Source organism: Nerophis lumbriciformis, linkage group LG34 (genome assembly GCF_033978685.3).
Source record: "Nerophis lumbriciformis linkage group LG34, RoL_Nlum_v2.1, whole genome shotgun sequence".
Classification (NCBI taxonomy): domain Eukaryota; kingdom Metazoa; phylum Chordata; class Actinopteri; order Syngnathiformes; family Syngnathidae; genus Nerophis; species Nerophis lumbriciformis.
Window position 1 is genome coordinate 13,350,822 of NC_084581.2, and position 24,402 is coordinate 13,375,223.

Sequence of the window (24,402 nt, forward strand, 5' to 3'; positions counted from 1 at the left end):
CACTGATGTCATATTAATACATTTTACATCTTGATAAAAATGTTTCCAATATTTTCGCTATTGACCAGTAGGGTCCCAAAGATCGACAGGTTGGTGACCTCTGGTCTCGAGGGTGTTCTTACTGGACCCGACCAGAGCCTGTATAGAGAGAGTATGGCCAACTCGGTTTCAAAGTTGGTCCCAAACATGGCGCCCTGTAGTCTCGTGAGGGGCTTTTGACCAATCAGAGAGAGTATGGCCAGACGACCTCCTAAGTGATTGGTCAGAAACCCTTCACGTGACTACAGGGCGCCTTGTTTGGCACCAACTTTGAAACCGAGTTGGCCATATTCTCTCTATAAACGGCTCTGAGACCCCACTACTTTTCTTCCTTAACAGGCTGCCATAGAATCAGGAAGTTAACAGGAAGTGAAGGTATGTTATGGGATAATTTGGAACTAAACATTTTGTTGCATAAATTACAATGTAGTTTGCCATATGACAGAAGTTATTATCAATTTCCTTTGTGACTGGTGAGGAGCGGTGCACGTGGTGTCATTAGCGGAGATGAATATAAAGCTGAATAATTCACGCTCCAAGCGGTTTAAACATGAATGAGCTTGTTGGAAAAGTGACATGAAGATAGAATCTTGTAAAACAGGGGTCTCGAACTCGGGCCCGCGGGCCAATTGCGACACCTGAGACGATATTTTGCAGTCCCCACCTTATTATGAAATTCTAATGTTAAAGCGGCCTGCGAGTTCTAAATGAATGGCACTTCACAGTGAGACACATTTCCTAATGAGTGAAGGTTACAGCAGAGTTGCCAAGGCTGGCTGCCTCGTTTCTATTGGGCACATTCGGACATTCGTCCCAGCGCGCTGCATTCACAATTTTTAAAGTTGCTATCCAGCGGGGACATTATACGCAGTGGTGTGCCGTCAGGGCCAGCAAGGCCTTCTCTGCTGGCCTAACATAACCAGAAATCATGATCGTAATCAAAGATAAAATTATTTTTTTATTTACTTTCCCTAAATATCTAAAATTATTCATATTGTCTTCATGTCATATTATGCTCGTTCCAGTGCTGTTGTTTTTAGTTTTAGTTTGTATCCAATCAGAATTCAGCTAGCTTATGTTGCCATGCTGGACGAAATCTGCCCGAGGCCTTCAGAATCAACAATGCGGACGTCCGTGCACTGTAAGTGAACAGGGACAGACAGTGATAGACAGTTGCGATAGCCAATCAGATTACGAGTTGTTGTCAGTAAGACTTTCTAGATGGCCTCACATTGAACGTGACATTTAAGCGTTGATTAAATACTCACCGGGAGAAGCAGAGAAGGAGAACACAAATGTGGCAAGATTAGGTGGCAGATATATATTTGCAAGGCCATTTTGAAGAAGGATATTTAAAGAGAAACTATATCTTGGGAGACGATGTCGGCCAACCCCAGAACTTAGCTCGGCTGTTCTGGCGATGAAATAAGGAAATGTCCGCCATTTCCATTCAAATAAGCCGACAACGAGTGGTACCACTGGCTTATACAGCGTCAAATATGTGCTAGAAATTGTGAGTTCAAATTGTCATGTCTGTGATCATGTTTTGTTTAAGTTATGTTCTGTTTGGGTTTTGGACACTTAGTTCCTGCTTTTTCACTCCCTTGTTTTGTCACCATAGCAGCCATTAGTTTCACCTGTTTCACATTTTGAGTCACGCACCTGTTTTCACAAATCATGTCACTATTATTTAAGCCGATAGTTGCCAGGAAGTCAGCCTGGCGACATTAACTCTGTTTACCTCTGTCATTTTCATGCCCTGCTTATTCAATCGTTTATGCTTCTTGCCATGCCACGTACGGTAAGTTTTTGTTCTGCTCATGTCACAGTAAGTGTTAATTTGTTTCACGTCCATAGTTTTTGCCAAAGTGCTATTTTTGTTTTCTTAGCCAAGTTTGTACTTCCGCCTTGTGCACGCCTTTTGTTTCTTTTGTTAGTGTAAAAATAAAAGATGTATTTACCTTCAAGCCAAGTCCAGTCTAGTTGTTTTGCATCCTGAGTAAGCAATCCGCACAGTAATTTGCGCCGCCATAGTCCACGTATTGACAGAAATATTTTATTTTTTCACTTATGTTTTTTGCAATTTTAATTTTGACAGTACCACATAAGATGTGTTTTAATTGCTGATGCATTTTAATAGATTTTTAAATGCCCCATAAAATAACCCGTTTTGTACACTGTTGAGTTGATTCAAAGCCCAGTAGGGTGTAAATGTGTTCCTGTATAGTATTTCTCCAGCAATGGTCATGTGGTGACATAAATTATGGTATTTTGAGAGGTAATCATTGAAGTCGGACATTACTGAAGGCCTAGGTGGGAAACGCACGGCCCGCCACTGATTATACGTACTGTATATGTCTTGGCTTACTATGGTGGATCCCAAAAAACGTTGAGGACAAGAGCAGTCAGTGCGACAAGTCTTTTATTGTCCACACTGTCAATGATTCAAAAAACAAAAGCTACGGTGCCAATAGAACAAAAAGGCATTGGTAGAAAAGGCTCAGGCACAAAATCACAAAACACGATGAGCAGGCAAAAAGATGGGCTGACGGGCATGAAAGTGCAGGACGGGATTGGTCTTTACCAAGTCGGGGACGTGAAGCGTAGCGGGCGGCATGCAGCATCAAACAATAAACAACAATAAAACTGAAGGGAATAAATAAAAAGAGTGCATAAGAGTCAGCTGTGGGTGCCCAGTTTGGGCAGAAAAACCTAAACATGAACGCTGACTACATTAAGGACAACAGGCAAAACTCAAAACAATGAAACTGACCCAACCTGTGTCACAGGGAGTGTGACACGTATATATGTCTCTCACTAGCAAAACGGTGGGATAAAATACAAACCCCGTTTCCATATGAGTTGGGAAATTGTGTTAGATGTAAATATAAACGAAATACAATGATTTGCAAATCCTTTTCAACCCATATTCAATTGAATGCACTACAAAGACAAGATATTTGATGTACAAACTCATAAACTTTATTTTTTTTTGCAAATAATAATTAATTTAGAATTTCATGGCTGCAACACGTGCCAAAGTAGTTGGGAAAGGGTAGGTTCACCACTGTGTTACATGGACTTTCCTTTTAACAATACTCAGTAAACGTTTGGGAACTGAGGAGACACATTTTTTAAGCTTCTCAGGTGGAATTCTTTCCCATTCTTGCTTGATGTACAGCTTAAGTTGTTCAACAGTCCGGGGGTCTCCATTGTAGTATTTTAGGCTTCATAATGTGCCACACATTTTCAATGGGAGACAGGTCTGGACTACAGGCAGGCCAGTCTAGTACTCGCACTCTTTTACTATGAAGCCACGTTGACGTAACACGTGGCTTGGCATTGTCTTGCTGAAATAAGCAGGGCCGTCCATGGTAACGTTGCTTGGATGGCAACATATGTTGCTCCAAAACCTGTATGTATCTTTCAGCATTAGTGGTGCCTTCACAGATGTGTAAGTTACCCTTGCCTTGGGCACTAATACACCCCCATACCATCACAGATGCTGGCTTTTCAACTTTGCGCCTATAACAATCCGGATGGTTCTTTTCCTCTTTGGTCCGGAGGACACGACGTCCACAGTTTCCAAAAACAATTTGAAATGTGGACTCATCAGACCACTGAACACTTTTCCACTTTGTATCAGTCCATCTTAGATGAGCTCAGACCCAGCAAAGCCGACGGCGTTTCTGGGTGTTGTTGATAAATGGTTTTCGCCTTGCACAGGAGAGTTTTAACTTGCACTTACAGATGTAGCGACCAACTGTAGTTACTGACAGTGGGTTTCTGAAGTGTTCCTGAGCCCATGTGGTGATATCCTTTACACACTGATGTCGCTTGTTGATGCAGTACAGCCTGAGGGATCGAAGGTCACAGGCTAGCTGCTTACGTGCAGTGATTTCTCCAGATTCTCTGAACCCTTTGATGATATTACGGACCGTAGATGGTGAAATCCCTAAATTCCTTGCAATAGCTGCTTGAGAAAGGTTTTTCTTAAACTGTTCAACAATTTGCTCACGCATTTGTTGACAAAGTGGTGACCCTCGCCCCATCCTTGTTTGTGAATGACTGAGCATTTCATGGAATCTACTTTTATACCCAATCATGGCACCCACCTGTTCCCAATTTGCCTGTGCACCTGTGGGATGTTCCAAATAAGTGTTTGATGAGCATTCCTCAACTTTATCAGTATTTATTGCCACCTTTCCCAACTTCTTTGTCACGTGTTGCTGGCCTCAAATTCTAAAGTTAATGATTATTTGCAAAAAAAAAGTTTATCAGTTTGAACATCAAATATGTTGTCTTTGTAGCATATTCAACTGAATATGAGTTGAAAATGATTTGCAAATCATTGTATTCCGTTTATATTTACATCTAACACAATTTCCCAACTAATATGGAAACGGGGTTTGTAAACGTAAGTAACTCAATGTAACCTAATGTAGTATGCAGTCACATTTACTGTTATAATTTTATTGCATGTTTTTTGTATCTTGTACTGCATGTTTTTTGTATCTTTATCTGGTAGAGGAGTTTGCGTGTCCCAATGATCCTAGGAGCTATGTCCCCTGGTAGGGTCTCCCAAGACAAACAGGTCCTAGGTGAGGGATCAGACAAAGAGCAGCTCGAAGACTTCTATGGAAATACAAGAACCGAGACTCAGATTTCCCTCGCCCGGATGCGGTTCACCAGGGCCCCCGGGGCCCCCCTCTGGAGCCAGGCCCGGAGTTGGGGCACGATGGCGAGCGCCTGGTGGCCGGGCCTGTCCCCATGGGGACCGGCCGGGCACAGCCCGAAGAGGCAACGTGGGTTCCCCCCTCCAATGGGTTCACCACCCATAGCAGGGGCCATAGAGGTCGGGTGCAATGTGAGCTGGGCGGAAGCCGAAGGCAGGGCACTTGGCGGTCTGATCCTCGGCTACATAAGCTAGCTCTTGGGACGTGGAATGTCACCTCACTGGGGGGAAGGAGCCTGAGCTAGTGCGCGAGGTGGAGAAGTGCCGGCTGGATATAGTCGGACTCACCTCGACGCACAGCAAGGGCTCTGGAACCAGTTCTCTCGAGAGGGGCTGGACTCTCTTCCACACTGGCGTTGCACGCAGTGAGAGGCGACGGGCTGGGGTAGCAATTCTTGTTGCTACCCGGCTCAAAGCCTGCACGTTGGAGTTCAACCCGGTGGACGAGAGGGTAGCTTCCCTCCGCCTTCGGGTGGGGGCACGGGTCCTGACTGTTGTTTGTGCTTACGCACCAAACAGCAGTTCAGAGTACCAGCCCTTTTTGGATACACTCGAGGGAGTACTGGAAAGTGCTCCTTCGGGTGATTCCCTTGTCCTACTGGGGGACTTCAACGCTCATGTTGGCAACGACAGGGAAACCTGGAGAGGCGTGATCGGGAAGAATGGCCGCCCGGATCTGAACCCGAGTGGTGTTTTGTTATTGGACTTTTGTGCTCGTCACAGATTGTCCATAACGAACACCATGTTCAAACATAAGGGTGTCCATATGTGCACTTGGCCCCAGGACACTCTAGGCCGCAGTTCCATGATCGTCTTTGTAGTTGTGTCATCGGATTTGCGGCCTCATGTTTTGGACACTCGGGTGACGAGAGGGGCGGAGCTTTCTACCGATCACCACCTGGTGGTGAGTTGGCTGCGATGGTGGGGGAGGATGCCGGACAGACCTGGCAGGCCCAAACGCATTGTGAGGGTCTGCTGGGAACGTCTAGCAGAGTCTCCTGTCAGAGAGAGTTTCAATTCCCACCTCCGGAAGAACTTTGAACATGTCACGAGGGAGGTGCTGGACATTGAGTCCGAATGGACCATGTTCCGCACCTCTATTGTCGAGGCGGCTGATTGGAGCTGTGGGCGCAAGGTAGTTGGTGCCTGTCGTGGCGGTAATCCTAGAACCCGCTGGTGGACACCAACGGTGAAGGATGCCGTCAAGCTGAAGAAAGAGTCCTATCGGGTTCTTTTGACTCATAGGACTCCGGAGGCAGCGGACAGGTACCGACGGGCCAAGCGGTGTGCGACTTCAGCTGTCGCGGAGGCAAAAACTCGGACATGGGAGGAGTTCGGAGAAGCCATGGAAAACGACTTCCGGACGGCTTCGAAGCGATTCTGGACCACCATCCGCCGCCTCAGGAAGGGGAAGCAGTGCACTGTCAACACCGTGTATGGTGAGGATGGTGTTCTGCAGACCTCGACTGTGGATGTTGTGGATCGGTGGAGAGAATACTTCGAAGACCTCCTCAATCCCACCAACACGTCTTCCTAAGAGGAAGCAGTTCCTGGGGAATTCTGTGGTGGGCTCTCCTATTTCTGGGGCTGAGGTTGCTGAGGTAGTTAAAAAGCTCCTCGGTGGCAAGGCCCCGGGGGTAGATGAGATCCGCCCGGAGTTCCTTAAGGCTCTGGATGCTGTGGGGCTGTCTTGGTTGACAAGACTCTGCAGCATCGCGTGGACATCGGGGGAAGTACCTCTAGATTGGCAGACCGGGGTGGTGGTTCCTCTCTTTAAGAAGGGGAACCGAAGGATGTGTTCCAACTATTGTGGGATCAAACTCCTCAGCCTTCCCGGTAAGGTCTATTCAGGTGTACTAGAGAGGAGGCTACGCCGGATAGTCGAACCTCGGATTCAGGAGGAACAGTGCGGTTTTCGTCCTGGTCGTGGAACTGTGGACCAGCTCTATACTTTCGACAGGGTCCTTGAGGGTGTGAATGGGAGTTTGCCCAACCAGTCTACATGTGCTTTGTGGCCTTGGAGAAGTCATTTGACCGTGTCCCTCGGGAAGTCCTGTGGTGAGAGCTCAGAGAGTAGGGTTGGACTCCGCCAAGGCTGCTCTTTGTCACCGATTCTGTTCATAACTTTTATGGACAGAATTTCTAGGCGCAGTCAGGGCGTTGAGGGGATCTGGTTTGGTGGCTGCAGGATTAGGTCTCTGCTTTTTGCAGATGATGTGGTCCTGATGGCTTCATCTGGCCAGGATCTTAAGCTCTCACTGGATCGGTTCGCAGCCGAGTGTGAAGCGACTGGGATGAGAATCAGCACCTCCAAGTCTGAGTCCATGGTTCTCGCCCGGAAAGGGGTGGAGTGCCATCTCCGGGTTGGAGAGGAGACCCTGCCCCAAGTGGAGGAGTTCAAGTACCTCGGAATCTTGTTCATGAGTGAGGGAAGAGTGGATCGTGAGATCGACAGGCGGATCGGTGCAGCGTCTTCATCCGTATCGATCCGTTGTGGTGAAGAAGGAGCTGAGCCGGAAGGCAAAGCTCTCAATTTACCGGTCGATCTACGTTCCCATCCTCACCTATGGTCATGAGCTTTGGGTTATGACCGAAAGGACAAGATCACGGGTACAAGCGGCCGAAATGAGTTTCCTCCGCCGGGTGGCGGGGCTCTCCCTTAGAGATAGGGTGAGAAGCTTTGTCATCCGGGAGGAGCTCAAAGTAAAGCCGCTACTCCTCCACATCGAGAGGAGCCAGATGAGGTGGTTCGGGCATCTGGTCAGGATGCCACCCGAACGCCTTCCTAGGGAGGTGTTTAGGGCACGTCCGACCGGTAAGAGGCCACGGGGAAGACCCAGGACACGTTGGGAAGACTATGTCTCCCGGCTGGCCTGGGAACGCCTCGGGATCCCTCGGGAAGAGCTAGACGAAGTGGCTGAGGAGAGGGAAGTCTGGGCTTCCCTGCTTAGGCTGCTGCCCCCGTGACCCGACCTCGGATAAGCGGAAGAAGATGGATGGATGGATGGATGGATTTTTGTATCTCTTTAATTTAGGTAACCAGGGACTACAGATGGAAATTAGCTATTTATCTACAATCTGGTGCAGAACATATCCGTCTTTGAGCTTAATGTTTCTGTGCATTGTCCCTTCAAATAATCTAAACTAACTAACTAACATAGCGTCCATTGACAATAATAGTCCCCTATAACCTGGACCAATTATACGGTCACACCGGTGTTTGTGAGTCATTATTTCTTATTTGCATTGCCTCACACAATGAACACAACATATGTTTCTATTTGATTGCAATTGTTTTTTTTGTTTCCATGACTACGTTTACAACAACAACAGCATGGTGTAATTTTAGTTTATTTCCCCAGTAACAGCCCGGCGGATAACATTCCGGGAGCACTCTTGGCATTCTCTCGATTAGCTTCAAGAGGTAGTCACCTGAAAGGGTTTTCACTTCACAAGTGTGCTTGAAGCACATCGAGAGAATGCCAAGAGTGTGCAAAGCAGTAATCAGAGCAAAGGGTGGGTATTTTGAAGAAACTAGAATATAAAACATGTTTTCAGTTATTTCACCTTTTTTTGTTAAGTATATAACTCTACATGTGTTCATTCATGGTGTCATTTTCGTTTTTTTCCCAGTAACAGCACGGCGGGTAACACTCCGGGAGCAGTCGCCTTTTTGCGCTAGCTATCCCAGTACTTTGTGCCATCTACAAATGCCACGGTGTTCATGTCATCATGAAAGACATGAACATTGAGCGCAAAAACAAAGGAGACTGCGACTGGGTTGATATCCGCCGACCGCCGTGCTGCTGAAAAGGAAAAAGCGAAAATGACGAACATTGCGGTAATGACATTCTCCGCGCATTGAGACGTTCTCTGTGCGTTTGCTAAACACGACAGTGATACCAAGTGGAATTAAATTATATTCCATATCCCCAACATGTATTCACTTACGTTTGTATTTTCTTATTCATTCTTAATTTGTTTATTTATGTTTTCATCTTATTTTGTCTTAAAAAATGAAAATAAAGACATTTGAAAAAAATAGATATTTTTTTTAACAAAGCTTTTCTCGTAGAATACCTGGTGCGGCCCAGCCTCATCCAGACTCTGCCCCCAATGGCCCCCAGGTAAATTTGAGTTTGAGACCCCTGTTCTAGATGGTTCCAGAGGTTTTCAAAGTGAAAGGAAAAAAATAGGATACGAATGAATTACCTGTAAAATCTTCTCCCTGGTTTCCGAGAGGATCTGCTGCACTTCCTCCTCGTGCGCCTCCTTCAGGGTGGCGATGGCCGCCTCATGTTCGTCGTTCTTGGTGTTGAGCGCGTAGATGACCTGTGTGCCGAGAGAAGTGTTAGCAAGCAGGCTAGTGGCGCAGTGTTTTAAAAGCGATTAACATGGAGTGCTTGTTGATGCATCACAGCCTATCAAAGCAAACTCCAGATGGCACCCTCGAGGCTGTGAACCGTATACAACGACTATTATTATGTGCAGTATAAATTAGTAGGTGCATAGAAAGTAGAAGATATTGATATTGGATATCAGTTTGATATCAACAACAAGAAAACAAAAAAAAGCATCGGATAATGCAGGGGTAACAAATGTACGGCCCGCGGGCCGAATCAGGCCCACGAACAGGTTTTACCCGGCCCGCGAGAGGAGTTTTATGAGTACAAAAATTAGCTGAAATTTTTGAATGAAAGAAACTGCTGTTGTAAATGTGTCCACTGGATGTCGCAATAGCAATTCTTTGCATCCAATACCGGGAGCGCGCATGACTTTAGAGGGGGCGGAGCTGTGTGCCATGCAGAGAGGCAACACTTCGGTGTTTGTACACTACTACTTACACTGCTAATTAGTTATATTATGCAACATAAGTGACCTTGTAGATAGAGTGTCCGCCCTGAGATCGGTAGGTCGTCAGTTCAAACCCCGGCCGAGTCAAAACCAAAGACTATAAAAATGGGACCCATTACCTCCCTGCTTGGCACTCAGCATCAAGGGTTGGAATTGGGGGTTAAATCATCAAAATGATTCCCGACAGCTACTGCTCACTGCTCCCCTCACCTCCAAGGGGGTGGAACAAGGGAATGGGTCGAATGCAGAGGGTAATTTCACTACACCTAGTGTGTGTGTGACTATCAGTGGTACTTTAACTTTAACATGTGGATTGTTACGTTCATGCTTTTATTGTCAAATATGTTGTTGGTAATGTAACCTGAGACATTCCTACCCCAAATAAATGCTTTTGATAATCTGTACATTTCATGTTGTACTTACAACTCGGCGCACATAAATATGCTGAAATCGAATGTATCCCCTTTAACTTCATGTGTGATCAATGAAGTGAGTCCAAATTCACAAGTTTTGTTGTCGATGATGCTACATATGTACAGAATAAACCACATGTTAGCATATCAATTGAGGAAAAGGAGTACATTACATTAATAACATCCTGTAATTTGATTTTGATATTATTATTCATTTCATAGTTTTAAAACTTTGACAGACTCAATTCCACCCATTTGACTGATGAACATTATTACATCATTTATTCAGAAAGTATAAAAAATGACAAATGAAGATAGAATACTGTTAATCACAAAATGTATGTGTAAAAAAAACATGACTTGTGCATTTTCAGAATGTGCTTGGTCTATTTTTAAAAATCTGAAGTTGTCTTTGTTTTTAAGTTATCATGTCATGATTTTACCAGGCAGTGACGTGCGGAAAGAAAAAAAATGTAAAAACAAAAAAACAAAATTAAATTGTTATATGTATTCAGTGATTATACTATAAAGTTATTTTCCATTTAACTTCACCAGTTTTAGATTATTTTTATTCAAAATCGCTGAATTTTCACATTTGCCGTTCAAATACTGAGAAGAGACGGTGCGGTGATCAGCAGCCAGTTGAGGCACGTCACTCAGTTGTGCCTCAACATGGATTGCGGACTCGGCTAACTGCTGGCCTGCTGTGCAGTGAGACCGTATTGCTATATGAATTATATTATACATTTCCATAGTTTAGCTAGCTGAGGTATATAATGTACAGTGTATTTTGTGAACAACTGTATGTGTGTAAAGTATTTCTTGTGCTGAGCAATCATAAAACTGCTGCGAAGACGCACTGTGTGAGGCTCGCAGTAATCCCGCCTCCTGGTGCCGGTTAATGCACCCCCGCCGCAGAATGCACCCCCCGACGGGAGCGCCACACCAACCAAAGCCCACACCCAAACCCTCCACGTGCAAGACCGAATCCACCCAAAAAAGTCACTTAACAAGAAGCCAAAAAGTGCAAAAACAACAATGCTCGCGCCGGAGGAGCCGTGAACGACTGCAGGGACACAACATTGGGTACACCTGCAGACTGCAGCACGGATTTCATATTTCATTCATTCACAACTCCTCCAACACGAACACCACTGTTCCCGCACTTATAAGTAAAGGTAAGACCATAATAACGTTTTTTTAATTAAATGTGCTTTTTTGTGTGCTACAGTTTGTATGTGTAAAGTTAAAGTTTAGTTAAAGTACCAATGATTGTCACACACACACACTAGGTGTGGTGAAATTTGTCCTCTGCATTTGACCCATCCCTTGATCACCCCCTGGGAGGTGAGGGGAGCAGTGGGCAGCAGCGGCGCCGCGCCCGGGAATAATTTTTGGTGATTTAACCCCTTAATTCCAACCCTTGATGCTGAGTGCCAAGCAGGGAAGAATGCTGGTATGAGCTTTTAAACATAACCCGTTAACTGCTGCCAATCAAATGGTGAATAAGATACTCTTTAGGGTTCATATGTTTGTAAATCTGACTGTGATGAAGTCAGTGCCTCACCAGTCATGAACCTCACCGCACGTCACTGTTACCAGGGAATAGATTTTCCTCTGTGTGGCCCCTGAGCTAATATGAGTTTGACACCCTTGCCCTATACAAACGTTTCGGTTGGAAAACCATATTAAAAAAACAATTAAGTTTGTAAATCGAGGTTCCACTGTATAAACTCTAGCCTTTAAATAGGCCCCGTTTTCAACCAGTTGATCTGCCTCTTTTCTGCTCTGCCCCCCTTCTTCTGCCTGGCGAGAAGACCAGGTTGTTATTCCTGGAAAGTTACCAGTCTGGAGGAGGCGTTAGCTGACCTAATTTCATAATATTACAAACAATATCTAGGTTGTGAAATGTTTCCAGCGATCAGACTGTAATGTTATTCAAATTCGACTCGAGACATACCGTGGGCCAGACTTCTTATTCAACTTGGGACGTCTCGCGGGCGAGACTGATGATGCTGGCTGTCCGCACTTGGCCTGCCAGCCATAGTTTGGACTCCCTTGCTCTAGAGCAGGGGTAGGGAACCTATGGCTCTTGAGCTAGATATGGCTCTTTTGATGACTGCCTCTGGTTCTCAGATAAATCTTAGCTGACATTGCTTAACACGATAAGTAATGAATAATTCCGCTGGTAATCAGTGTTAAAAATAACGTTCAAAATATAAAACATTCTCATGCATTTTAATCCATCCATCCGTTTTCTACCGCACCTGTTCAAGATGTCACATTAATGGTGAGAAGTATTTTATTTATTATTGGTTAGTTTCAGAATAACAATGTTATTGAAAATAATAAGAGGCTTATTATACTCTAAAAATGTTGGTCTTACTTAAAATGCACGTATTTAGTTGTATTCAGTGTTAAAAAATATTATATGGCTCTCACAGAAATACATTTTAAAATATCTGTCTTTCATGGCTCTCTCAGCCAAAAAAGTTCCCGACCCCTGCTCTAGAGTAATGATAAATATCTCAGTATTTGCAAAACGAATAACAAAACCAACTCAGGAATCCATTGTTACTTCTGTATTATTTCCCACGTGCACTATGTTGCCAGCAAGTACAGGAAGTTCCCTTTCAGGGACTTGACTCACTACTGACTGTTTTCCAAAACAAAACAACAAAATTGAGCGTCTCATCTGGCAGAGCGATGTGTTGCCGAGACCAGACGAGCAGCAGAAACCGGGCCAAGCGCTCCGACGGACCGCCGTGCTTCCCAGCCGCCGTCAAACCAAGAAGCTCATAAATGAGACATCAGCTAATGCTGTTTTTGGCCGCCGATAAAAGTAACTACCGTACATGAAGCACCTCCCTGACCTTAACATCCATTGCCAAAAATAAGACTGGGACGAGAGGAAAGCCGGAATATGACAGCGAGGAGATTCCCTGCTCGTGAACTTTATTGTAGCTGTTGTGAGAAAGAAAGCAATGTGTGGAAATAGTAGGTCAATACTTCACAAGTCGGAACATAAGTAATGAGGCATTTGTTGATGTTGAATCAGACCAGTGAAAGAGGGATGGTCCTCATCAGCGTGTTTTGCTTATCAGCATTTTTTAAGCGCATCGCTTAAAAAATGTGGCTATCAGTGGTGACTGATTTAGATAGAAGCTTAATTGTCATTGCACAACGACAAATATAACAACATTTAGGAAATTTGCATGCCGAACAAAAGAGGCAAGCAGCTGCCCGCCATGTTGATAAATTCGTCTGGGCGAGCAGGAGCTTTGATGACTTTAATTACGATGCACGAGCGCACCTTCGTCCGCCGAGCTAACTGTGTGATGAAATGCAAATGTTGGCTTTAATGAACAATCAGCCGGTGGGCGCTTTGGCGTATTAAAGGCAATAAAAATGCATCACAATTCACATAAACGCTCTTTCTGCTGCTGCTTGTTAGCATCAGTCATGTAAGTTTACAGCAGAAAAGATGAAATGCTTGCTCATTTGTGTCTGTGCCTAACATATATTCACGATACACTGCAGCTTTACTACAATGTCATCTTGAATGAGGATGTACTCGTACTGTCATTGAAAAATATGCTGATTATTGTTCTTGTTGCTTGAATTTAAATACTAAATCATTAAAACCACAGAAAGTTGAAATATATGAACCTATGCTTGATTTTTTTTTTTTTTACAGTTTGTGGCCCATATACACACACACAAAAGGTAAGTACAAATAAATTGTGTAAAAGACAGGAACACATTTTTTTGAAATATTTTAAAATGACAAAAAAAAGACTAACTCTAAGTCAAACAAATTAATTAATAATATGTAGGAATTAATATATGTTTCTAACTAACAAATAAAAGATGGATATGTTACAGACCAAAAGTTTGGACACATCTTCTCATTCAATGCGTTTTCTTTATTTTCATGACTATTTACATTTTAGATTGTCACTGAAGGCATCAAAACTATGAATGAATACATGTGGAGTTTTTTTCTTAACAAAAAAAGGTGAAATAGCTGAAAAAGTGTTATATTCTAGTTTCTTCAAAATAGCCACCCTTTGCTCTGATTACTTTTTCGCACACTCTTGGCATTCTCTCGATGAGCTTCAAGAGGTAGTCACCTGAAAGGGTTTTCACTTCACAGGTGTGCTTGAAGCGCATCGAGAGAATGCCAAGAGTGTGCAAAACAGAAATCAGAGCAAAGGGTGGCTATTTTGAAGAAACTAGAATATAAAACGTGTTTTCAGTTATTTCACCTTTTTTTGTTAAGTACATAACTCCACATGTGTTCATTCATAGTTTTGATGCCTTCAGTGGCAATCTACAATGTAAATAGTCATGAAAATAAAGAAAACGCATCGAATGAGGAGAAGGTGTGTCCAAACTTTTGACCTGTACCGTATATACATAATTAACATTTGCTTAAGAAAATACCCCAATATTTGTAGACAATTGCAATTTTATTCTCAAAATGTCATCCCGAGCCCGGGATTGAACTCAGGACTACTCAGGACTTTTGTATTGTGAGGCACATGCACTAACCCCTGTCCCACCGTGCTGCCGGTAAAAGAGCTTGTACGGTCAAATTAAATGACCTGATTAATGTAAGTGTGCACATGATTAATGCGATAATATTTTGTGATTAATCACTAATCACACGAGTTAACTCATTCATTTTGACGGACCAAATATGGATGTATATATATATATATATATACTGTATATATATATATATATATATATATATATATATATATACTGTATATATATATATATATATATATATATATATATATATATATATATATATATATATATATATATATATACAAACCCCGTTTCCATATGAGTTGGGAAATTGTGTTAGATGTAAATATAAACGGAATACAATGATTTGCAAATCATTTTCAACCCATATTCAGTTGAATATGCTACAAAGACAACATATTTGATGTTCAAACTGATACACTTTTTTTTTTTTTTGCAAATAATCATTAACTTTAGAATTTGATGCCCGCAACATGTGACAAAGAATATATATACAGTATATAAATGATATAAATGATAAATGGGTTGTACTTGTATAGCGCTTTTCTACCTTCAAGGTACTCAAAGCGCTTTGACACTACTTCCACATTTACCCATTCACACACACATTCACACACTGATGGAGGGAGCTGCCATGCAAGGCGCTAACCAGCACCCATCAGGAGCAAGGGTGAAGTGTCTTGCTCAGGACACAACGGACATGACGAGGTTGGTACTAGGTGGGGATTGAACCAGGGACCCTTGGGCCGCGCACGGCCATTCTTCCACTGCGCCACGCCGTCCCCTATATATATATATATATATATATATATATATATATATATATATATATATATATATATATATATATATATATATATATATATATATATATATATATATATATATATATATATATATATATATATATATATATATATATATATATATATATATATATATATATACACACCGTATTTTTCGGCTCCGGAGCATAAGTCGCACATGAATATATTAAAATATTTTTTTTGAATAAACAAACTTATCATACTTGAGCACCCCTCTGTCTTACAATGAAATGTAATAAACTAACACTGAGCTGTAAGCGCCTGCGTTTCCATAGCTTTAAAGTGATCATAATTTAAATATGTTAAACCACACAGTCGCAGGTTTATTTAGTTATGAATAAAAGATGCGTTGCAGTGGGGGTAAAATGATGCACATTTTCATTCTCCTCATCGCGACTGAGCTCCATTTGACGTCAGCGAGCCAAAAAAAACACCCACGAAACAATGAGAGAAATCTTATCCTCGCATTCCTAATTCAACATCCTACGCATCCTACAAGATGATGATGATTCCTGGGATTTATGCAGAAAAAAAACAACGACAAGGCTTATTTGAGGAGCAGAGCTTCGCCTTAAAGTTGACAAGGTGGTTTGTCTCATCTATTTCCATTGCTCAGGATTCCCTTGTGGACAAAACAAGACCAGGCTTCCTTAGCCCTGATGTAACGCCAAGGAGACACCAAACTATTAGAAGGAGAACGAGCTGTGCTGTCTTTGTAGCTTCCTTTTTCTCCATTTTCTCCCATCAAGGCGATGAGCCTCTAATCTTGGCGGTCTGCTTGGCGGCCTTCTATGTCCCGCCAGCGTCGCCCCAACAGGCTGCTTGGCTGAGTATTTGAGGAATTACAATCACTTTCCATCAATCTGTTTATTCTTGCTCTTTTCCTCCCCATTGCCACCATTAGCGTCTGCAGGCATCGTTAACTCGTCTGAATTGGGAGCGACAGAACGTCCGTGACACGTCATCAAATCCGAACATGTGTGTGGTGACGTCCATCCATCCATCCATCCATCTTCTTCAGCTTATCCGAGGTCGGGTCGCGGGGGCAGCAGCTTAAGCAGGGAAGCCCAGACTTCCCTCTCCCGAGGCCACTTCGTCCAGCTCCTCCCGGGGGATCCCGAGGCGTTCCCAGGCCAGCCGGGAGAGATAGTCTTCCCAGCGTGTCCTGGGTCTTCCCCGGGGCCTCCTACCGGTCGGACGTGCCCGAAACACCTTCCTAGGGAGGCGTTCGGGTGGCATCCTGACCAGATGCCCGAACCACCTCATCTGGCTCCTCTCGATGTGGAGGAGCAGCGGCTTTACTTTGAGCTCCCCCCAAATGACAGAGCTTCTCACCCTATCTCTAAGGGAGAGCTCTGCCACTCAGCGGAGGAAACTCATTTCGGCCGCTTGTACCCGTGATCTTGTCCTTTCGGTCATGACCCAAAGCTCATGACCATAGGTGAGGATGGGAACGTAGATCGACCGGTAAATCGAGAGCTTTGCCTTCCGGCTCAGCTCCTTCTTCACCACAACGGATCGATACAGCGTCCGCATTACTGAAGACGCCGCACCGATCCGCCTGTCGATCTCACGATCCACTCCCCCCCACTCGTGAACAAGACTCCGAGGTACTTGAACTCCTCCACTTGGGGCAAGATCTCCTCCCCAACCCGGAGATGGCACTCCATCCTTTTCCGGGAGAGAACCATGGACTCGGACTTGGAGGTGCTGATTCCCATCCCAGTCGCTTCACACTCGGCTGCAAACCGATCCAGTGAGAGCTGAAGATCTTGGCCGGAGGAAGCCATCAGGACCACATCATCTGCAAATAGCAGTGAACTAATCCTACAGCCACCAAACCAGATCCCCTCAACGCCCTGACTGCGCCTAGAAATTCTGTCCATAAAGGTTATGAACAGAATCGGTGACAAAGGGCAGCCTTGGCGGAGTCCAACCCTCACTGGAAACGTGTCCGACTTACTGCCGGCAATGCGGACCAAGCTCTGACACTGATTATACAGGGAGCGAACTGCCACAATAAGACAGTCCGTTACCCCATACTCTCTGAGCACTCCCCACAGGACTTCCCGGGGTACACGGTCGAATGCCTTCTCCAAGTCCACAAAGCACATGTAGACTGGTTGGGCAAACTCCCATGCACCCTCAAGGACCCTGCCGAGAGTATAGAGCTGGTCCACAGTTCCACGACCAGGACGAAAACCACACTGTTCCTCCTGAATCCGAGGTTCGACTATTCGGCGTAGCCTCCTCTCCAGTACACCTGAATAGACCTTACCGGGAAGGCTGAGGAGTGTGATCCCACGATAGTTGGAACACACCCTCCGGTTCCCCTTCTTAAAGAGAGGAACCACCACCCCGGTCTGCCAATCCAGAGGTACCGCCCCCGATGTCCACGCGATGTTGCAGAGTCTTGTCAGTCAAGACAGCCCCACAACATCCAGAGCCTTAAGGAACTCCGGGCGGATCTCATCCACCCCCGGGGCCTTGCCACCGAGGAGCTTTTTAACCACCTCGGCAACCTCAGCCCCAGAAATAGGAGAGCCCACCACAGATTCCCCAGGCCCTGCTTCCTCATAGGAAGACGTGCTGGTAGGATTGAGGAGGTCTTCGAAGTATTCCCTCCACCGATCCACAACATCCGCAGTCGAGGTCAGCAGAGCACCATCCCCACCATACACGGTGTTGACACTGCACTGCTTCCCCTTCCTGAGGCGGCGGATGTGTGGTGACGTGTCCAAGAAATACACACATTTTTCTAACACAGTAGAGCTTCGAATATCGGTCTTTGCATGCTAAATATCGATAACTAATATTGACAACAAAGTAAATAGTTATTAGTATTTAAAATACTGTATATTTGATTGTTCAACTTTTTTTTGGTAATATTTTCTTTTTGTCAGATGTTCATAGTTTTACGAGTAAAAAACAAACTCTAAGCCAAAAAATGACTTTTGCAAACCTTGCGCTAACTAATAGGTTGTAATCTTGTCACCCATTTCCAGATGATTATAAATGATACAAAAAGAGCTACAATATAACTTTTTAACCATTTCCTGTTTCCATTTTCTTATGTAAATAAGTTAAGAGTTAACTTAAGTTAATGGCGCTCAATTCCTTTAAGCTACATGCTAGTCATAAAAAGATGCTAAATGCCAATCTCTGCTGCCTATACACAGGCTGCTAACTAGCTAAGAACAAAACAGGGCCGCCAAGTTTCAGAAAATGAGAAGAGTGAGACCTTAGTGTTAGTGTTAGTGTTTTTGTTGTTGTTTTTTTTGTTTTTTCTTCCAAGATGGCGGCGCGCACAGACGCAGCGGCTTACGGCTCTCCATTTCAGTGCTCTTTCTTCCTTCTTTTCTTCATGTTTTTTTTCCTTTTGTGCACCACCTGTACTGCAAACACCCGGTACACCCGCCAGTCACTCTTGGATATCGGTAACTCGCACCAGATATCTGTTTCGAGCGACTTTCACCACGAGCACAACATCCCAGATGACATAGCGAGAGCACAGGGCTCTCCGTGGTTTGTTGTCGGGTCTGGGAGACGGCGTAGACGGAGGAGGGAGAGGAAGCAGAAGCGTGGCCGCAGGTCCGGCGTCTTGCTCAGGCTTAGGAAACAACCCCACAAGCCACCTCTACCGAGCCTGTTCCTCTCTAATGCCAGATCCCTTGTACAGAAGATGGACGACCTGGAGTTACAACTTGCTGGAAACCGCTATGTTCGGGACTGTTGTGCTATGATTATCACCGAAACCTGGCTTCACCCGGAAATACCCGATGCTAGCATGCAGCTAGCCGGACGCACTCTGCTCTGCCGGGACAGAACTAAGGACTCCAGTAAGAGCAGAGGAGGGGGGCTCTGTATCTACGTGCATGAGAACTGGTGCAACAACGGGACAATCACTGAACAGCACTGTTGCCCGGACGTGGAGTACATGTCTGTTAGATGTCGGCCTTATTTTCTCCCGAGAGAGCTGTCTGTTGTTATCATCACGGCTGTGTATATTCCACCGGACGCCAAAGTAAACACAGCGCTCTCTCTTCTGCTGAACACCGTCAACGAACAGCAGCGGGCCCACCCCGACGGTGTTCATATCATAGCAGGGGATTTTAATAAGGCCAATCTGAAGACTGTACTCCCTAAGTTCTACCAGCACGTGAAGTGTTCTACAAGGGGCAAGAACACCCTGGACCACGTGTATACCAACATAAAGCACGCGTACAGAGCTACACCCCTCCCCCAGCTTGGACAGTCAGACCATCTTTCCCTCCTGCTCTCTCCTACCTACACCCCCATCAGACGCCAGGCCAGGCCTATCACAAAGACTGTTATGACCTGGCCTGACGATGCACTCCCCAAACTTCAGGACTGCTTCCAACACACAGACTGGGACCTCTTCCAACAACAGGAGCTGGAGACAGCCACAGGAACGGTGCTGGACTACATAAAGTTCTGCATCGGGAATGTGACTGTGGAAAAAACCATCCGGGTTTACCCCAACAAGAAACCCTGGATGACCAGCCAGGTCCGCACACTCCTCAGGGCCCGAGACGCAGCCTTCAGGTCAGGGGACAGGGCACTGTACAGTGTTGCTAGAGCCGACCTGAAGAGAGGGATTAAAAAAGCAAAGGCGGACCACAGGAGGTGCATAGAGTCCCATCTGTCCAGCAAAAACTCACGGGAGGTGTGGCGGGGCATTCATGACATCACGAACTTCAGAGGCTGCAATATGACAACTGCGGATCAGAGTGCGACACTGGCAGAGGAGCTTAACTGTTTCTTTGCCCGTTTCGAAACCCCCCAGCGACACTCATCTGCTCCAGCCCTGCCCCCGCCCCCACCGGGCTCCGGCGCCACTCCACTCACTGTACAGGAGCACAGTGTCAGACGAGTGCTCCTGGCTGTGAACCCCAGGAAGGCTACCGGACCAGACGGAGTACCTGGAAAGGTGCTCAGGACGTGCGCCCACCAGCTCGCTCCCCCCCTCACCAGGATCTTCAACCTCTCCCTGGCTCAGGCAGTCATCCCATCCTGCCTGAAGTCATCTAAAATAATCCCGGTGCCGAAGAAGTCTCCCATCACCAGCCTGAATGATTACCGACCAGTGGCCCTCACTCCGGTAATCATGAAGTGCTTCGAGCGACTTGTTCTCCAGCACATCAAGGACCATATCCCTGCAGACTTCGACCCCCACCAGTTCGCATACCGGGCGAACAGGTCCACAGAGGAAGCCATCGCTGTTGCTCTCCACTCTGCTCTGAACCACCTGGAGCAGCAGCAGAGCTACGTCCGGATGCTCTCTGTGGACTATAGCTCTGCCTTCAATACAATAATCCCGGACAGACTCTGCAATAAACTGGACACTCTTGGCCTCCCCCCTCTCACAAACGCCTGGATAAGGGACTTCCTAACGGACCGACCCCAGAATGTGAGACTTGGCCCGCACCTCTCATCCTCCCGCACACTGAGCATCGGCTCCCCACAGGGCTGTGTGCTGAGCCCCCTCCTCTACTGCCTTTACACCCATGACTGCAGTCCGGCCCACAGTGACAACCTTACCGTCAAGTTCGCCGACGATACCACAGTGGTCGGGCTCATCTCCAGGGGTGACGAGGCTGCCTACAGAGAGGAGGTCCTGAAGCTGACGGCCTGGTCTTCGGAGAACAACCTCGCTCTCAACACCAGCAAGACCAGAGAGATCATCGTCGACTTCAGGAGGAGCAGCACCGACCCTGCCCCCCTCTACATCAACGGCGAGCGTGTAGAGAGGGTCCACACCTTCAGGTACCTTGGAGTCCACATCTCTAATGACTTCTCCTGGACAGTCAACACCACATCAATCATCAAGAAGGCTCAGCAGCGGCTACACTTCCTTAGAGTCCTCGGGAAGTACAACCTGAAGCCTGACCTGCTGCTGACCTTCTACCGCTCGTCCATCGAGAGCCTGCTGACCTACTGTATTACGGTATGGTACGGCAGCTGCACTGCAGCAGACAGGGAGATGCTGCAAAGAGTGGTCAAGACGGCTCAGAAGATCATCGGCCGCCCTCTCCCCTCTCTGACGGACATCTACACCTCCCGCTGCCTCAACAGAGCCAGTGCCATCATCAAGGACAGCACCCACCCTGGCTCTGACCTGTTCCACCTGCTGCCCTCTGGGAAGCGCTACAGGTGCATTAAAACCAAAACAAACAGGCTAAAGAACAGCTTCTTCCCCAGGGCCATAACCATCCTGAACGGACTGCCCCATTGTCCCTCATAACTGCCTTCTCTTCGGTGCAATAACCCATTCCACCAACCACCCTGTTTTTGTTTTGTTTTTTCATGTATATATTCATTTCACACCATATTCATTGCACTTCTACATTTTTTAAATTTTTATATATTTGCACATTGTTTTTCTAGCATGCACACATCGCACTATATGGAATGGCCTCAATCTCGTTACCTTGCGTAATGACAATAAAGCTGATTCTGATGATGCGTTTGAAACCCCCATTTGGCCTGTTTTAATGTGATTTATATTTATCCACTGATATCCTCACCTCCAGCAGTTTTCCCTGTACTGTGGCCTCCTAATGCTAGTCTTAATTCACCAGAAATTATACATGAAAATCATCTACACTGTTTTCTCTGCTGGCTCTTCTGTCTCATCCTCTGTCTCTGTGTTCTCAATTTGTATCTCTTCTACATCTTCGTCCTCACTGTCCTCAATGTCTTCTGATCTCTCTTGGTCTTCCAGTGCTGCCAACTTTTGAGTAAGGAAAATAGTTATTGACCCTCATAAAATTTGTATAAAAGTTGATAGATGACTTTATTGGCTCATTTGCAATATTGATTACAACGGACACTGTAAGAAAGAGGAACAATGTAGTGGGAGACATAAAAAGTCAGTTAAAAAAAATGCAACTTATGATTAGAATTGCAAATTAATTTTTGTCTGTTGAGTTTCAGTTTAGTTGTATTTATTTTGTTCTACATCGTTGGGTTGGGTTGGGTTATTCACAAACAAACCAAATCTATTGACTGGCTCATTAACATGAACAACAGTTTTGTTTTTATTTGCAGCGTGACACATTTACATGAATCGCACATAGTAAACCGAGGCAAAAACAGCGGCAGCTTTGCACAGAGTGGTGTGTGTCTTCTCTCTGCTTTGAATGGAATGGAATTGTATTGTTATTGCACTTAAAAGTACAACAAAAAGTGTTTTCAGTAGAAGGTTTCAGTAGACAAGGGACAAACCTGTGAGGAAAGGCTCATGGCAGCCCCGCATTGAGGACATTAGAGTGATAGAGGCGCCAACACCCGCCTTAGGTTGCTTCTGATTGGTTTACATTGCGTGGTGCAGGGGTGTTAAACGTGTTTTAATTGAGGGCCATATCGCAGTTTTGTTTGCTCTCAGAGGGCCAGTGAATGATATTATCACACAATTGCCTATGCATTTGATGATTTATTTTTTTTATGTACAATGTAAACATTTTTTTTAGATTTTACAGTATAAAACCGACAGGTCAGTCGCAAAAATGTTACCGTATAATTAACAGTGTTTTTTTCAGCATCCATCCATCCATTTTCTACCGCTTGTCCCACCACTGTTTTTCACGGTACAAAACTGACAGCTCAGTTGATAGAATTTTACTGTAAAATGTACAGTGTTTTTTACTGTAAATAAAAAAACTGCATTTTTACAGTACAATTCTGGCAATTTGAATGCCGGATTTTACCGTAAAAAGAACAACTGTAGATTTTACCGTGTACTATTGCAAATAGCAAAACAGTACCACCGTTTTTATAGTAAAAAACTGGCAGCTCAGTTGCCAGCATTTTATGATCAAAAAACAGTGGTACTGTTTTTTCATGTACAGGAACATGCTGTAAAACCACAGTAAATTTCATTAAGTTGCTGTAAAATCTATTTATTAAATTTGACAATTGGATGAATAACTTGCTTTGAAATCATAAGTCAAGCAGATGAAAATTTCTAGTTTAACAAAAACATTGAATGTATGATCATATATTTGTTACATTATAATATTTATATAGAAAAAATATGCGATTGCATTGAGTACATGTATTTTTTATGTCAAACTGGAAAAAAACGAATACATTTAGTAAGAAAATATAAAGTACTTTAATGACGCATATTATTTCCAGGCTTTCGAGGGCCGGATAAAATGAAGTGGCAGATCTGGACCCCGGGCCTTGAGTTTGATACCTGTGGCGTAGTGCCTTTCGTGGTTGGCTAGATTTCGGCCCAATCATTTTTGGATTGGTCTGGGATAGGTTATCTCGGTCAATCTGAGCTACTGCGTGGGACAATTTCCCTTGTGGATCATTAAAGTTTGTCTAAGTCTAAGTCTAAGTCTAATCTGTTACTCAAACTACAACATGACATATCGCGAGGAAAAAGTTTATTATTATGAACAAAAATAAATATAGACTAATGGGGAAATACAAGCGGGAGAAATGTCAAGTGTGGTGTGTGGCGTGAAAATGGGTTAAATTGCGTGACTCTCACACTCAAAGCATGAGGCTGGGCAACTCTAACAAAAGGTTTTGTAAAGTCACATTTACCACAACAGTACTAAAGAAAAGCGCCAAAGAATAATAAAAGTATAACTTAACTCTGTTGTTGATGATGCCGAGAAGTCAGCCAAGGAAAAAGCAGGGTTTGAGAGCTAATTGCTAGTTGTGTGAATGCTAAATGCTAACCATCTTAACAGCGCCATGACTCAGCACTTTTCTCTAACAAACAAAATGGCCTCTTCGCCTAGTAATGCCTGTTTTCAGTAATATTCGGAGCTTTTCCTCAAAAACCAAAGTGAGACAAACTTTTTTGCTATGGATCAGTTATTATTGTGTGTGCTAACGAAGGAGGGAGACAGATGCAGGCTGGATGTCTCCGCTTGGCTGCACTTGGGAATGGAGCGCTCCTCCCCGGGAGAAGACTTGGTGGCGCTCGATGGAG

At 44.8% G+C, this 24,402-nt stretch overlaps 1 protein-coding gene across 2 annotated transcripts in view; it reads right to left on the minus strand.

The window, feature by feature from the left end:
- The window catches only part of fam184ab (family with sequence similarity 184 member Ab), a 137,127-nt gene that overhangs the window by 83,912 nt on the left and 28,813 nt on the right, over positions 1–24,402 (minus strand). For both annotated transcript variants that reach the window (XM_061929697.2, XM_061929698.2), the window contains exon 2: positions 8,987–9,106. In XM_061929697.2, the coding sequence (XP_061785681.1) occupies positions 8,987–9,106 (120 nt within the window). The remainder of the gene's footprint in view (positions 1–8,986; positions 9,107–24,402) is intronic.